The following is a 17,674-nucleotide window of genomic DNA, read 5'->3' as shown; positions in this document are numbered from 1 at the left end:
TCCATATAATGACCCTGACCGGATTATCTGAAGAGCTCACCACTTAGAATAACAAAGCAGTGATACACGTAGTGTGAATCATAGCACAAAGATCCCTCCGGATTCTCTTCGTTCCCAGCCAGACTCGTCGAGCCAAAACTACACCCAGCACTCAGCTTCCAACTTCCCAAACAAGCCCCGAGCCCAAATCCCTTTACGAGCTCTTTAGAAGCGAGCAAATTGCTCAGACTGAACCCGGTTCCGCCGCCGCAGCCTGGCCGCAACATGTTGTTATTGCATGTTATATTCAAACAAAGAACATGTAAGGGGATGTGGGGCAATAAAAAAAAAAATCAATATCATATAATATTAGTTATTTCAATTGAGGCGTCTTTTTCATGTGGTACATTTTAGTGGCTGATCACTACGATTTCCCCTATGAGTCGAAGTGTGGCGTTCTCATTAATATTGTGTTTGTTGAATATGAATTAAGCAGAAAAATGCACCTGCTTGCATCCACTTGAGGGGGGCTGCCATTTTGCCACTTAGCGTCGACTGAAAATGACATCACATTTGCTTATTTGCTTGAATAATCACAGCTCACCAGTTTTTTGATTTTGCTCATTCGCCTTTTTTTTGGTGTTGAGCAAATCGCTACTATTTGTCCATTCCCACGTTTGTAGTTTTTGCTCAATATCAACTAATTCAATAGTTGAAAAACAATTACTTTAAATCTTTGTTGCAGAAAGACTTTTGTAAGCCAAGGAGTTAAATCCATTAAATATTAATAGCGGCTAAATACACAGAGTTAGTCGCCATATTGTTTTAGTTGTGGCATAATGTCTAAAAACCTTCAAAAAAAGAATTTGTTAAAAAGATTTGGGACAGACGATTTTTTTAAGCCCATTACATTTGTGATGAATGCGTTTCATTATGTGGTACAAGATGGTCTGTAGCTTGGCTATCAATGCAGCAGGCATGTCATAATATAAGTGGACTCTAAACGTTACAAGAGCTTGGAAATAAGAACTTTCATTTTTTTTTTCATAGAATGATTTAATAAGAAGGGACATGAAGTGATTTTTTTTGGCTGTGTTTTGATTGCCTGCAATCTATTACAATATAGACCTTTTTCCATACGTACTGTAATTTTAATGTCAATTCCACAGCTAACATCCATGAAAGCGTTGGCTCGCCAGGGAAAATAATAGATGCGGTTTGGAAAATGACTCCGCTAATGTGCCGCGTGCTGGCGAATACGACGCGATGCAAATCAATCAAGCCAGCGTGCGAGCAGCTCAAGAGGTGTCTGTGTGATGCAAGCATCTGACGAGGTGTCACGCTTGCACTATGAAAGCCAAGCAGCCTCCGTTGGAAGAGAGCAGAGCCAAGGGACAACAGCCTGCACATGGAGACGCTTGCCAGAAAAAAAAATAAAAAAATCTCTCACACATCTTGACACTCGATTGACAGACACCAGCTTTGCAAAATCACCAATCATTGAAGAGGACACATCACTCAAACAAGGCTAAGCAGGAAATTAGACACACATTGATTGATTACAAGTCATGGCAGAGTTATGATCGCACATCATTAAAGAATAATTAATGCCCCCATCCCACAACAACTTTGCAGGATTTATTGGCGCTATCTAATCTCACGCTGTCATCACCTCTCATTTTAGCCTATTCTGCTGATAGCGGGTGCCACACGTGTACACACACGCGCAGCAAAGTGCCGTACCAACGTCCAACGGTGCCCTGTGGCTCAGTGGCAGCTCGATACAATGATGATGCCCAAACATTGGGCATGTGTGTTTTTGTCCTCTAAAAGCATGTGTCTCATTGACCTTGAATGTCCCCAATGTGACCAAATCATTCAACTCGATCCTTGAAGCCAGCAAAATACAAGAGGGACTTCAAAAGGGCATCACCTCAAACGTTTAAGGATGGGTGAGTACCAATAACAGGTATCGGGCCGATCAAGGTATCGTGTACCACAAAGGGTGCCGATACCAGTGACTGGTGCCCGATTGTGTTCGTTCCACTATCAGGAAGTAATGGGAGGAAAAAAAAATAGGAAGTCATCAGCTTAAAGTCTGTTTATCCCGTTGAATGCTGTGCTTACATGTGAGCTATGACATTATGTACCAAAATGAAACTTGGATTTGGGTGTATACTTGACTTCATTCAGTGATTTTGCACATGTTTGAAGCACTCATGCGTGTGTGTGCATGTATGTGTGTGTCTGTGTGCATGCGTGGCGTCGGCCAACCCACCTGCGATCCTCGGGAGCCTCTTTTGTGTTCCCAGTCTGAGCGGGCGAGTATCTGCGAAACAACAAAGAAGTAAATGACTGAGAAAAAAAAAAAAAAAAACAGCAGCGGCATTCATAAACATTATTCCATTTTTTTTTTTGGAAGGGGTTCTTTTAGAATGTCAATTTAAATGGAGCTTCATCATCTGACAAGGCAATATATTTGATAACGATTACATCATAGTGCACATTTGTGAACATTTGGAGAAAGCGTGCGATTGGTAATGAGTTTGCCCCCCCCAACCCCCTTCCCACTGAGCACAGGCATCTAATGCAATTTCACAGTCAGGTTTGGTTTACTTTCGTTCCTACTGGCTGCCTAAAGGTCCGGTGGAGGCGGAGGATCTGATTACCAGCCACTGTGTCCCCCTCAGGTCTTACCCACCCCCCCTTATTTTTTTCACTTTCTCCAGAGTCATGCAGGAGAGCAATGACGCGTGCTCCGGAAATTCGGGACAGCCAAGTCACGACGAAAGACTCGTTGAATGTATCTCAGCTCACCAGTCCATAGAGGCCTTGACAAAGCTGACATGTCACTTTGACAAATCATTGCGCCACACTCACCAAAGGCAAGCGTCTCTGTCTTGGCGCCAAACAGATAATTCAGGTGTAATTGAATGTGTCACTCGGGCTTATTGAGTTGTGTCATGCTGTGGGCTAAAAGAGAGGCTTGGACTGACACCAGTGTGATACGTGTGATCCTGTAATGCTACTTGACTCCAAGCAAGACACAACAGGATTGTTGTTATTGGCTTGGATAAAAAAAAAAAAAATCTGTAAATAAAATAAAAAACAAAACAAAAACACAACCGATAAGAATTTTGAACAGCCAGGAATCACTAGGCTCTTTTGCCTGCTGGGCAAATAAGAAGGACCAACAAAAAATGTGACAAAATACTACTTTCTTGTAAATAATAATGCTTGGTGAATAAACAATACAGGAATGGCTTTCGGTATAAGCACCAAGTTAAATGAATGAATTTAATTAAAAATGCATTATGAATCAAATCAGTAAAACAATTTCTAGACCTCCCCAAAGAAACTAAATTAAAATGCTGTAGTGGAAATAAAATTAATATTATAACCTAATGAGGAAAATTATTTTGTGTTTTCCCTAAATGAATTTCAATAAACACTATATTAAATAAAAAGCTTGATTCAATTAGAATGAGAATTTGTCACTTGGCTCATCAAGGAGTTGCGGATAGTGAAGTTGGAGGTAGCGCTTCATCCACACAGTAAAAGGTTCATTTATTCGATTCACTGTAAACGGCCTCCGATTAACCGCTTCATTAAAGCTTTGACAACAGTCGAGGTATCAGGGAATGACGAACCTGAGCAAGGTCTTATGATCATCTCCAAGTGTACACAAACAGTCTTATGTAAGGCCGCTTTGCATGTGTGTTCCTTGAAACACAGCCTCGTGACACTCAAGGCTCCGTGACGGGCCAAAACCTTACCTCGGATCAAATCAGAGCTGGCTAGTAAAAGAAAAGTACAAGGTAGATAGATGTGTGACCCAGAAACCTTCCAAAGACTGTGGTTTGGGTCTGGACACTAATACATATGGATGAGGTACACATCATACACACAAATAATACAGTGACTAATGATTTGCTTTCAGGGCCTGAAATGTGAGCCGCAATCTCGATACAACATATATAACGAGCGAGATTTTTAACATTTCACTTGTGTGTCTTCATTAGTATGTCTGGTTTTGGGGTATTGCTCTTTCTTCTTGACTTATCCACCCTGGATTGACTAGTTGGAGTTTTTGGAACAGCCCGAGTATGAACGGAAAATGCAAGCATGGGAAAGATATGTAAAGTCCACAAAGAAAGGCTAGACATTTGAACCCGGAAGTTCAGAACCACGAGGGAGACGTGCTAATTGCCAGGTCACTTGTGCTTCCTACTGCCAGTTTTTAATTGATTTTAACAAGAATAGTAGATAAAGTGGAATCGAATGCCGCAAGTAAAGCAGTTCAACGGAAAGGTTAAGAAATTCCTACACGTGACTTCCTGCTGCTGTTCCACTCCAGTCCTGCAGGTGTCGATAATGCACATTACAAAGGGACAATCCGGCACACATTGACACGACACCACTTGCGATAAAAACATTATTTTAGCTTCAGAAAGATTTCTGTAAGATTGAGGCAACACCTAACTGCTAGTATTTTGTCTAAAGATGTAAAAGTGCAGATGAATGATTTCTCCAATCACCTCCAGGCAACAAAACTCAGTCAGCCAGAGAAGTAAAACTTCCAAAGAGACGTGTTATCGCTCTGAAACTCCAGAGTGCCAACACAGGAACGTCATGGCCTTTATTTCACCGGATAACTTCAGTGAGCTGCCCTCTCAGCATAAAGCACAGCCCATCCACGGCTTTTCATCATCCACGGATTTATAACAGACTGCGACCAATCCTTTGGAAGAATAAATGATTGAAAAGGGAAGAAGACCCTTCAATCATGATGCAAACACCAATGGTGATTTAATGTACATGACTTAGAGGGGCAACAAAGTATGTACTTTAGTTGTTTGATAAGACTTTAATGTGTGGGTATTATTCTATAAAACAAATCACAGACTAGGCAAAGGAAGGATTTATTGGACTCTTTGTGATCCAGTTTTATGGTTTATAGCTAGCCAAATGGCAGATGACGACTAGCTGCAAAAAAGAAACAAAAAAAACTGCAAGCTACATTTTTCTAGTCGGCCATTAAAAAATTAAACCCAAGAAGGTCACTGAAATAATTTGAATGTGAAAACACCACTTTCCTGCAGATTAACACATGAAAAGCACCTCAACTCAATTACTTTAAAAAACAAACATGATGTGAATAGAAACTAAAACTTTTCTGCACAACCTTTGGAACGACTCCAAGATGTCGATTTGGCACTCAGGTTTGAGGGACCCCTGGGCAAGATTGAATTCTCTCGAGAATAAGGCGTTGTTTTGTCTTCGCTCATTGCTGGGTGTTAACACATTTTGCTTCAGAATGCCTCGACAATTCTCGTGTCAGTATTAACACAGTTAAAGCCACAAGCACTCAGCAAACCTTTGTCTTAATGAAGACACAAAGTACTTGTAAAGGGCATAGAACAATCGTCCTGGATGTTAAAAGCCAGCGATAATGCATCCACCCAGTCCTTGTCTTCACTTGGTAGACCTTGCAGATGCTTAATGAATTATTCCCACAGGAGCTAGAGACGGGATGCTGTTTATCCTTCTCTGCTTGTTTTCGATGCATAATTATTTTAACCAACGGTAAACTACTGCTCCTTACAATTTGATCGTTCCAAAAAAATCTGAAATCATGACACTTTCATCCACTGCGTGAAATGAAGGTGAAAGCCGACATCTGAACGAGACCCAACGAGCCCCTCCTGACCAAGTCTACTGCAAACACAGCCGAGTAAATAAGAGGTGCACTTAGCCTTAAACATGTGGTAGGAAAGCAAACAGGTGCTTAGAGAGGTAGATGAGGCAGACCGACACTGCACTGACCAGATAGAAACTTTAGTTTTTTTTCCTCTTCCAATCGCTCCCCTTAGTACGCAATTCATAATACATCATTGGAAAATACACAAAGAATAAACAGAAAGAAATGAACTTTTCCATCGTGCCGCAAATAGCAGACTTTCATCATGCAGCTCTTGATACGCCATCAGTGACAAATAATGGATCTACAATGACCAGAATAAGTAATGTAGAAACAATCTAGCATGACGTTAGTTACAAACGAGATATCTTCAGTCGGATTCAGGCCAGGTAATCGACTGGCCTATTGCATAACATTCCATTACTTTTCCCTGCTTGCTGTCAAGGTATGCCGTCAGCACCACGAAGCCCTTCTCCAATGACTTCTGAAATATTCGGCTGAATATAACCCTAACCCCTAACCCTAAGCCTAACCCAAACCACTAACCCTAACCACTAACCCTAACCCTAACCCCATATAACGTACTCCTGAATTCATCTTTATGCGCATAGAGGAGCGAAGTAGTTCCAATGGCAGCCATACCTTGAACAAAAATTGTTGTCGACGCCCCATTATTTATGGGCTCGAATGTCCATAAGAATACAAAAGTCTGCGTACATCGTACCTCCCGACAGTTTTCATATTGCTACGATAACATATTACCAGATTTATTTATAGGGGTCACAACAAGGATAGGCGCCTTCAAAAAAATGTTTGACAGATTGAAAATAGTAGCAGGGAGATAAACTTGCAGACCTCCTCCCTGTCAGAGTGTTATGAGGGGGGAGGGCAGCAGAGTGGGTGTCAGCCTCTCCACCACCATGGCCCCGAGCCACAGCCCACAGCAAGCCCTCCATCTCTGAGGTACGTAGCACAAACAAACTGGACAAAAACCTTGCTGTTTGCCTTGCTCTGGCCAATACCAACCTAAGAGCCACTTCCTACTGGGTGTCAAGTGTTTTGCTTTGGAGCTCCAGCCTCTGTCACCAGGCCCCGCCGAGAGGTCTTGGAATGAGCCGAAAAGACTGTCATCAACTCGCTGCGGAGTCATTTTTTTAAAAAGTGTCTTGAAAATGAGCCGGAAACGACCTCATCCCAAATATAGCTTAGTGCCAGATACAGTAGGCGCACGTGTTTCCTAATCACTCATTCACGGTCAGCGCTTCATTAGCTCTCGCTGTTCATCTCATCGCGTCCTACTTTGTTCTACTTTACAGCCTTTACACATTGATGTGTGTCTAGTCTGTGGCCTGAATTGACTGAGACTCCACTTGAGTATTCAGTGAGGACAATTAAAGGGAAAGAGAGAGGGAAAATAGTGCTGAGTTTACATTTGGGTTAAATAAAATCAGCAGGCAGGATTTAGTAGCTTTAACTAAGGGATTGTGCGGAAACCTCTGCACTGTCCAATTAAACTCGCAGCGTTCTTTCTCACCAACGAGCTCAAATCATTCAAGAAACATCTATTTATTTAAGACTACACCTCGTTGAACTTCTATTCAACCCTGCCAACCTCGAGCAGACAAAATCATCCCCTTCATTTTCCGACATTGTTCTTCTATCAGCGCGCCGCGTCGGAGATGAGCTGGCGTCTGCGGCGCTCTCTGACATCTCTTGCTCCGCTACCAAAAACTAGGTCACATCCTGCAAAGTCTTTGACAATGAGATGAGCTTTTTGGATATTACAGCAGTTTAGTCAGTCATAAGTCATCCGAGCAAGAACACATAAGCCCACTTTTCATCGGTGTCAGGCCCAAAGTAAATACTACTATCATGACAGGTGTACAGTATTTTGAAAAATCTTGGCTTACTGCAATTTGTCCTGTAACTGTGAAAAATAAAATAAAAATAAATTAAACATTTTAAAAAAAAAAAATTATAATTACTAATATATTAAAAACATAAAAAAAATAATAATACTGTAATGTATAACTGTAGAAAACATAATATAACACAATGATAACATATTTATTTTGATTTATTATTTCAATTGCCGGGGCGCTTGTCCTCTTTAGAGTCCCTGCTGACTTTTGGCAAGTGGCAAGTGGACCAGCCAATTGCAGGGCACATAAAAGCCATTCACGCTCACTTTCACACTTATGGATAATTAAATTTTCAATAAACCTGAAGTCATAAAAATACATTTTTTGACGGTTAAAAAAAAGCTTAAAAAAATAATCATTTAATTAATTAGATGTTTAAAAAAAATAATTGTGATGAATGTGTCACATGGTATTCTGCTCGTACCATGTTAATATTATGTGTCATTTGAACCAATTGCATTTGAACCCTAACACTGAAGTCCATCAGCGTAATACAGTTAAACTATCTCGCACCCCTCCCACATCCACTCGAGTACCTGTAGTCACTCACCGGGGAGGAGACTTTATAAATCTCCTCTCGTCCACCCGCTGATGGGAGAGTATGGAGAGCGAGAGTCATTGCAATTCAAGCTGGCTAATGTTTTACATGTTTTAGCGGGGGGGGGCTAGTCATCACGGGTCATTTGCGTCATCACTGGAGGGAACTATTAAGGTGGGCTGCCAAAGCAGAGGGGCCGTGTGCAGGAAACGAGGACCGCACTTGTGTCTATGCAAAGTTTAACACGCCGCAACCTCTCTTGGCATGTGCTGTGCTCTCACCGTGAACTTAATGGCCATTAAAATGCTCACATGCGCTAATATTATTCATGTTGCGTTTTAAACTTTATGTGGACCACCTAATCTCCCCTTCACGCTTTCTTACTTGGATTCTGCTTATTGTTGACTAATGTGTGACTAATGAGCTTGATCATCCTCAGCTCACCCAGGGAAGGGCTTAGCTTGAGTCCAGAGCATTTCTCACCATATGATGCCACGGTGATGCTACATGAGCAACATGGATCTGGCAGTAAATCGTTAACCTTATTCCTGGATTCAAGATCCCAAAGATGGACGACTATTTCTCTGCAATATTATTGGGGGCACATGCTCAACCTCAGATTGGCTCAAGGAATGAGGTTCTCGGCTCTATGCGTTTAGGGGATCTGGTGGGCTAAGACCCCCCCCTCAAAGGAGCATGCCAAAGCCATTAGAGTATAATGCTCCAGTCAGGATTACTGCTGGGGCCTTGCGAGGCGAAGGAGGGAACACAGCGTTCACTTGTTTGTTTGTTTTACAAGCCTCCGCTCTGTTCCGTTTGCAAGGTGCCAGTTTGCTTTGGGTGTTTTAAATCGCAATCGATTCAATGCAGGGGACAGAGTGTTTATGGCTGCTGATGACCAGTTCATGCTCGAGTCACAGGAAGAGCGTACAAAACACATTATGACGCTTAAGTGGATGTTGGCTCTGGACGTACAAGGGTCATGCTAGATAAAACTTCCCCCAAATAAAAAAAAAATGCATATCCAAATTTGAAAGCTATGTTTGCACAATGTATATGCTACTAGATCAGCTTTGTGAATTTCAGCCAATCAGTCGCTGGAAAAAAGTTATATCCAGAAAAAGGCATGACAATGACTACAATGGCACACAGAAGAAATCTAACGATGCTTGTTTGACTCCACTCAGCTCCTGTAGGCTGATTCACTGCTCTACTCGTCCCTAATGCAAGTGGACGGGAACTGCAAAAAAGCCAGACACCAGAACAAAAACTGTCAAGCAGGAAGCATAATGCTTGGCAGTGTTCACAAGGACAAATCATGGAAAAATAATAAGCATTATAAAAAAGTTGCTTCCTCACATTTACAAGCAAATTGTTTGTACTGACTTGCTCATCACCAAATAGCTGCAAGAGGCATCTGCATCTGTTTGTGTTATTTCACTTGCTTTGAATCACTAAAATTGGTAAGATAAAGCGTGCATCAGTTATCAGTTATTCAGCTCTACTCGAGCTTTTAAAAGTACTTCAATAAATGTGTGAGACTTCTGAAAAGATCCCCGACATTTGTCTCACATATGTGAAGCATCACATGGATCTAAATGTTAGGCAGATCCAGTTTTCTCAGTTTTGATGACTATGGAGCGTAATAAAGCGATTAGATTTGTGCAAGCCGTGCAAAGGTTTGGGTGCAGTTCCACTGTAAAATGTTTTTATGAAGCCATAAGTCTGACTGCTTTAAGCGACAATATTTATCTTGGACGGCCGCATCTACGTCAAGAGCAACTTAATGACCAGTTGAACAGCATGACGATTTGACCTTGAAATGAGAGCTTTGGAGTACAAGCGGGTGGTAATTTCAATAACATAAAGCTTTTTTTTTTTCCTTGTTCAAGGGAGTAATAAAGCACCGCTTGGCAACCAAAAACGACGGAGTTGAGACTATGGCGGTAGAATGTGAGCGTGCGATGCGGCGTGCGTCGCATTTATTATTTCATCTTTTATTCACACGTTTGACTCAGCAAGGTCTGTGCGCTGTCTACGGTCATCAGAGAGGACGGGACAAACACTCCATGCTTGAAGAACATTTACAGTTCCATCGAGTTTCCCACAGGACTGCGGCAAAGACACAAGCCAATGACAGCCCACTAAAGTATGCTCTTTTAAATGACACCCTTTATAACTCACTGATAAAGTACGAAAGAATAAAGCACGAGTACCAACTAATCCCTGGCCTCTAATAAACCTGTGTACATGTAGAAGGACATAAATCTTGACTTCCTCTTTTTATATGAAGGTGGAAAAAGTTCCATTGGAGCATGAAGAGAGAGGCTAACATAAGGCCCGTGGGTAGGTTTCCACCATTAGCTTGTAAAGCGAGAGAGTTGTCCGTGACATTCCCAGAGGGCCTCAGTAGCAGGAATGCACGAATCTGCAGGAACCGCAAAGGTACAAAGACAGATTTTCCTGACCGACTGCGCAGGGCTTCTCAAAGGACATGCTGGCGTGACAATGGAGCTTGAAGCTGCTACTATAGGGGGGAGCCAAATGCATGAGAAGCTTGAGGTCCTCTGGGAAAATAAATGAGACACAGCCATGTTTTTTGAGCGCAGCCTCACAATGCCCAAAAGATACATACGTCAGTCATTCTTCCACTGATGTGGTTGTCGCTGGACTTTAAAAATATCTTTCACACACAGCAAAGATAACAGTGTTGGTAACAGTTTGCATGATAACTAAATATTCAAATTGCCCCAAAGAAATATTCTCTGCATTCTTGACACTGTGGTCAGTCTCCACTGGACTAATCTCCATTTTTGATGTTTGAGCCATATCTGCTTATAGCCTCCAGTGACTAGAAGGGATTTACACACTGTGCCAGCAAAGGCCATGATAGCCTAAAGGCCACATGCTTACACTCAGTCTAAAAAAAAAAAACTTTATACGGTGATGTATATGCATGCCCAACTGACAATGATCCATTTCAGCATGTAGGCATAACTAGCTAGCTAATTGCATGCTGCAAATGTGCCTAATAAGCATTGATGCAGATGGCGGCACTCAATTTCTCAAATACTGTGGGGGGTCTGGGATGCGGACTCATCATAAGTGAGAAGTTAGCCAGTTTCCAAGAGCATATCACTTTATTTATAGAGCACATTTAAAACAGCAAAGTTAAATCAAAGTTACCAAAGGGAAGATGGACCTTATGGACTGATCAGAGGACCTGAGGGATTCTTGAAAGAACTTTATGTTGTCGAGCCACTTAGGCACTTAGAAATATGCAATGAAAAATATTAAATCAATCTTGTAAAGCATAGGTAGATTTGACTGTCATCTGCACAATGCCATGTTTTCTAAAAAATCTATCATAGGAAGGAAACAAGTACAGCATAAATAAAAGAGGCCCCAGGATTGAGCCTTGAGGCACTCCACAGTTCATACAGCATCCCTCAGAGACTGACCCAGAAGTTTCTTTCAATCAGATATGACTTATGCTTACAAAATGAGTATTGTACATAAACTACTGCACGTACACGTATGTGTTCGGTCCGACCACAAGCTAGACAAACATTGGTGACAACTTTTAAAAGTGACATTTAAACATGGAAGGAATCCTTACAAAAATATACAAAGCACTTGTTATTCTTTTAACGACAACACGGAAGGCTACATGATTTTGGTCACAGCCATGAGTGCTACCGCACACATGCATACACAAAACCACGCAAGCAATGTTTACCAAGCCATGTGACTGGAGATGCAATGCATGCGGTGACGTCAGCGCGCATTCCACGCATTCATCGGGCTCGGTTCTCACTGATAGTGTGTCGAAAGCTGCGGCGAGGTTGGAGCGGAGATCACGCTTTTGCTGGGCCTGTGTTACTCTTACTGAACTTCTCCCAATCAAATAAATAAACAAGCTGTTTTGTCTTGGCCATCTGCATGCTCGCGAAACCGAGAGCACAACTGTGAACCGCTATGTGTATTAAAGTACACAACATGAATAAATAATAGCGCAGCTGATGTCAAGATGAAGGCCAGCAACTGTTTAAAAAAAAATAAAAATAAAAAAATAAAAAATAGAAATACCACACCCGCATTCAAGCCATCACTGAATGGGAACAGAAAGCATCAGCTCAATGCGTCAGTCAAATCATAACAATACATCTCAAATATGACAAAGTCTCCGATATCCAAACAGAATGAATTAAAGGCTGGAATATTCAAAGATGTCACAATAGCTTCAATTGTGAACACAACAGTGGCAACAGAAGCCTTTGACAACACACTCCCAAGACAGCAAACAACAAGATGCTCATGATGCAACTATTTCAACCCGTGTACACTTCTGCAATTTGTTGTTCTCATAATTAGCCACTTAGATATGATGGCAGGGCTAAATCAAATGAAGCTGTGAGCTCACGTCCAGCTGAGAATCACATGTCCAAAAAAGGAGGTCTGCCGCCTGAAGCTGCAGCGACTTATCACGTATAGATTAGAACAACTTTGATTGCACTTTACGTAAAGCAAGCAGAAACAAATAACATGTGTTGTAACTCTGGTTAAATGACGCTCATCGGCTTGGATTGTTTTCACAATTGTGTTTAAAAAAACAAAAAACAAAACAGGCCCAGTGGAAGAGTTAACTGGCGTAATGGGAAGTACTTCCATTAATTAGAAGAGGGCTACCATAAACAGGAGTCATAAACAGCTTGATGGGGCTGACTTGTGTTTGACATACAAGCGAGGAATGCTAAGAGGCATTATGGCTCCATACAGAACAATGCATTTGCATTTGCTCTGCATGCATGCAAATGGAAATCAACTTTTTATATCCTCCTGAGACCCAGAGAAAAAAAAATATTTTTTTTACACCACATAATTCTTAAGGGTGGAAAAAAAAAAGGACTACAGTAAAAATTGTCAAAAAGAATGGCTCCATACAGTCCAATGCATTTGCATTTGTACTCCATGCATGCAAATGGACATCAACTTTTTATATCCTCCGGAAACCCAAAGGAAAAAAAATCGTGTTTTGAATTACTTTTTTTTTTTACAGCACATGGTTCTTAGGGGTGGAAAAAAACATTACAACAGTAAAAAAAAAAAAAAGTAAAAAAATGTGTTCATTTATTTTTTACAATATGTCATTTTGAGAGGACATTGGGACTTGTTTATGGCAAATGTGACGAGCCTAGAATGTCCTCTGTAAGAGCCAACAGGAACTAACACAGTGCTAGCACGTATGGCTTCAGAGATATCGATCAAAAACATACGTCCTCTACAGATGACAAATATGAATTGCTGTGTCTCAGGAGGCTATCTCAAAGTTGCCGACACACCAATAATAAATGGCCAATGTTACAGTAAAAAGGTTGGGGGGGGGGGGGGGGGGGGGGGTTACAAAGCATTTTGCATCATTTCATCCATAACAAACCAGTGTTTATGGACAGCAAACAAGCGAGCAGCATTGAGTGCATCGGAAATGACTGCAGAAAAACAAAATAGTTGCATGTTGCGTATTGTCCTTTGTGCAATTGTGGGGTCACAGCTGATGACTTTGCCCTTTGCCAGGTTCGATTCATCTGCTGAGATGGCACTTTGGCTCAAAACTCGATGTGTGTGTGTGTGTGTGTGTGTGTTGGAGGTGCATTCAGCAGTGCCTGTGTTGGCAAAGCACAGTCTGCCTGTGGCAATAAAGTCCTCAAATGCACCTCATTAGATTAGAGCTCCATACAGCTGCCAGTGTCAAAACTCCAGTCACATGGACCAGCACACTAATGTACTTTAGTGCGTGTGTGTGCGTGTTTATGAGTAACAAAGGAAGGCCATCCCAGCAAGATTTTTTTTTTTTGTACGGTGGGCTACTGGTTAGACTAAGGTGCAGCTATCAGGAGGTGATTGTAATGAATTTTGACTCTTGACATGGGAATGTCACATTGTCTGAAGGGGAGTGTTTGGCTGGGTACCATGCCTCTCGCCCAAAGCAAACTGAGTTAGGCTCCAAATCAAAATTTATAATTTTACATACAAATATTTTCGGAAGGACTTGAACACACCACAACTAGTCAGACTCTAGTTGATTAGATTGTGTTGATTAGTTCATTTGGTTAGTTGAGCATCATTGAGCCAGTATTAACTTTTGCCCTTTTTAACATTGACATTTTCATGAAAGCAAGGAAATGGGTGTTTCCTCTCTAAGCAATGACAGCAGACATAACACAGACGGATTCTGTCCATTTTATGTTCGTCCGTCAGTGTGTCATTGTGTCAAAGGGATTTGTTCAGGCTGGCCTGATTAATTCCACCATCACCACTGAACAGAATTAGAATCGAAATAAATCGAGAGTTGATGTCATTAATTCCTTTTTTTTTTTAATCTTGTGGAAATGTAATGTTGTAGTGATGTGTCATCGTACAATAACTTTTTGATGCAACATTTAAATCTTAACGAAACCATTCAAGCATATCCGGTACTCATTCTTTGTATTTTTCGTAAGTTTAGATACACTTTGGTGTCATGCTGCCACTTACAAGTCAGTTTTGGAACTGCAATAAACATTTGGCTTAGGGGAGGAGACTCGGAAGTGCTACGTTACACATGTTTATTTTGACTACTTGACAAATATATATTTTTTGTCTCCATAGGTTTACCTTTCTTTTTCATTAATTCTGTTTTTCTGTGCAGCGTGAACATCAAAAATGAAGCTGTCGTTCCATTTTTGAATTTAGCGATGCCTCCAATTTTCTGCATTAATGAAAACAAATATACAAAGGAATACATTCAATTTTCACACGGGACATTTCTGTCAAAGCAAGCAAAGAAAAAAAAATTTGAAAGTGGAAAGTAAACCGGAGGCCTGGTGGTTAGTTGGAAGGCAACAGTGCATATGGTAAGCCAGGAGACACGTCTGGTGTGGAACACGAAGAGAGGGATCGGCAGGAATTGGAGAGTTAAGAGAGAAGAAGAAAGGCCCAGTAAGCGTCAGAATGTAGGTCTCGTCATGAAAAAGCTGGAAGGCAGGAAGATGACTACAATAAGAAGAAGGGATGAGTGGACCAAAGTGAGAGTGGAAGAGGTAGAAGAGGATGAGGAGGGAATAAAGACAAGATAGAAGACTACAAAGTGTGGGATTACATATTACAAGAGTGCATTGAGAAACTATGGATTGGAACTTGGAGGTGGGGGGGGGGGGGGGGGGGGGTTGTTAACTCAAGTCATCCTGTATCCATCCAGGGCGCATATGACAAGATGTTCAGTGGGGGGAATAAAAATGAACACACCTCCCCAGATTGGGAAGCACTGTGTTGCCATGGAAACGGCTCTGACGTCAGACCAGGCATTATGTGATTACTCATAGTCTGTTCAGGAGCAGACCAATAAAACAGGGGCCATTACTCACACACGGGGAGATGGCCAGATCTCAGGTTACACACATGCTGGAATATGCACGTGCACACACACACACGCACACACACAGACACACACACATGGGACGCCTCACTCAAAGAATTCCTTTTTAATGCATAAATGTAAACAGGATGGATTAGCGGCTTGAAAAAAAGTCTTGTGGCCACAAATCCACACATTGTGAAATCTGAACGGAATTTAGAAAAGGACTTCAATGGCTATAAAATGCTGCCATTTGTTATAATCGACCGGCAAAAATTCTTTCGACTTTCATAAAAAGAAAACAGTCCATATTAACAGCAGCAGAATTCATTCAAAAACCTTACAACTAAACCTATATTTAATATCTAAGGGAGTTAAAAGGTAATCGAGGCTTTTTTTCACTGTTAAATTCAAATCTAAAAGCAATATACCCTCCCACCCAAATGTACACGGGCACCCATGTTTGCCAATGCACATCAAACATGTACATTGACACGTCCGCTATTGTCTGGCACACACATACACATTCCGCTGACTTCCTCTTAGCGTCTCCCACACATTCTCCACTGGGAGTTAAAACACTGTTAGAGCTGATAAGGATCCTGGCAAACAGTGAAGATAAACAGTCCGTCTGGTAATTAAGAGCAAGCTGCCAATCAGAGAAGAGGACGTCCAGACAAGCATGCCATACAGACGCCGTTACCCATCCATTGTATGTTCCCACCCTAAAGATCATTAGTCTAGACATAGGGCAAGTGTCACCGGCTAAAAATTAGGAACACCCCACACCAGCTACACAATCACATACAGTATTTCTACTATTTAAATGAAAAAAAAAGAAGTACCTGTCTTTTATTTTTTTGTAAAATTCTAAAAATAAAAATCATAAAAGGGGCACTTATAGTTTAACCTTGAAGTTTGACCACAACTTAGTTTGAACTTTGTTCAGGTCCACTTTTTAAATTTCCCATCTATCCATCTGTCTGTGCCAAGAGTATACATTTTTTTTAATAATAATTATTATTTTTAAAGGTCTGTCCAAGTTCATTCTAAATGATATTTGTGGCTTTCAAAATTCATTTAAGATATTCAGTCAAATATTAAAATCAGCACCTAAATGATCACATCTTCATGCAGTCGGCAAGATGTTTGAACATGAAATTCAAAATGGAATTTGTCCCAGATCTTCGACCTTTTCACATGGAGGACAATGTTCCACCTCTCTCCTGACATGTTATCTTAACAGGGAATCTGTCATCCTTAACCAAATAAACCTTTCCATACTCAACGTTGGAAAAAGTGCTATCTACTATTTTTAACTCAAATCGACAATGACGGATGACAGTGACCCAAAGACACCGTGGTGCCGAGTGACTCCAAAATATCCACACAGACAATAACGTTCACTGTGACCTCATTTTGTTTTTGTACGCTGCGTCACATTGCGCGAACGTCATCCAGCATCTATTCCACTGCTCTTAATGTGAACCAAGCGAGTCCAGTTATTACATTTGGGACAAGTGTTCGATGTCACTTCTCTGCCACAAATGTGAGTGAGCGCCTGCCAAACCTAATCTAGCGCACACTGCATCACAGACTAATTTGGTTTCGATGATAGTGTATCTGAGCTGATCTCATTAAAGGCTTACGATCCCAACAGTACACCATCCCGTCCATCTGGCCCCGTGAACAGCTTTCGCTGGAGCACCTCACACCAGGACAACCAACTTAATGAGTGCGAATATATGAAAAGATGCACCTCACTCAAGAGAAATCATTCTGTCAGTTTAGTACCAAATATCTCATTAACTGGGACCAGTTTGAGCTAAGATGTTGTCAGTTGATTCACACTCACTTTAATTGGAATTGACAGAGAAATTTATTGTGATTTGTTATTGGCTTGACCAAACGCGTTTAAACCGTGACGGAAAACTGTGAAAGCTCAAGCGGTGTATCATCAGCTTGTCCGCAAGATTTTCCCTATAAAATTGCCGAAACGAGACCTGAACGCAAATGATATCATCGTTGGGCCCCATTTCACTCGAAACATATTAAAACCACGCAAAATGTTCAACTTCAATGACAGAAAAGGAAAATCGATCATTCACAATGAAGAGATAATTCCGAATGAAGAATGCCGA

At 41.3% G+C, this 17,674-nt stretch overlaps 1 protein-coding gene across 1 annotated transcript in view; it reads right to left on the bottom strand.

Annotated features, from left to right (window-relative positions):
- Window positions 1-17,674, bottom strand: part of LOC147055658 (cGMP-inhibited 3',5'-cyclic phosphodiesterase 3A-like) — a 43,448-nt gene that overhangs the window by 14,703 nt on the left and 11,071 nt on the right. The window contains exon 2 of the mRNA XM_085914886.1: window positions 2,258-2,308. Within this exon, the coding sequence (XP_085771012.1) occupies window positions 2,258-2,308 (51 nt within the window). The remainder of the gene's footprint in view (window positions 1-2,257; window positions 2,309-17,674) is intronic.

This window comes from Syngnathus leptorhynchus, chromosome 6 (genome assembly GCF_054491065.1).
Source record: "Syngnathus leptorhynchus isolate UIUO chromosome 6, UIUO_Slep, whole genome shotgun sequence".
Taxonomy (NCBI): domain Eukaryota; kingdom Metazoa; phylum Chordata; class Actinopteri; order Syngnathiformes; family Syngnathidae; genus Syngnathus; species Syngnathus leptorhynchus.
The sequence above is the reverse complement of the archived record's forward strand: the minus strand, read 5'-3'. Positions and strand labels throughout refer to the sequence as shown.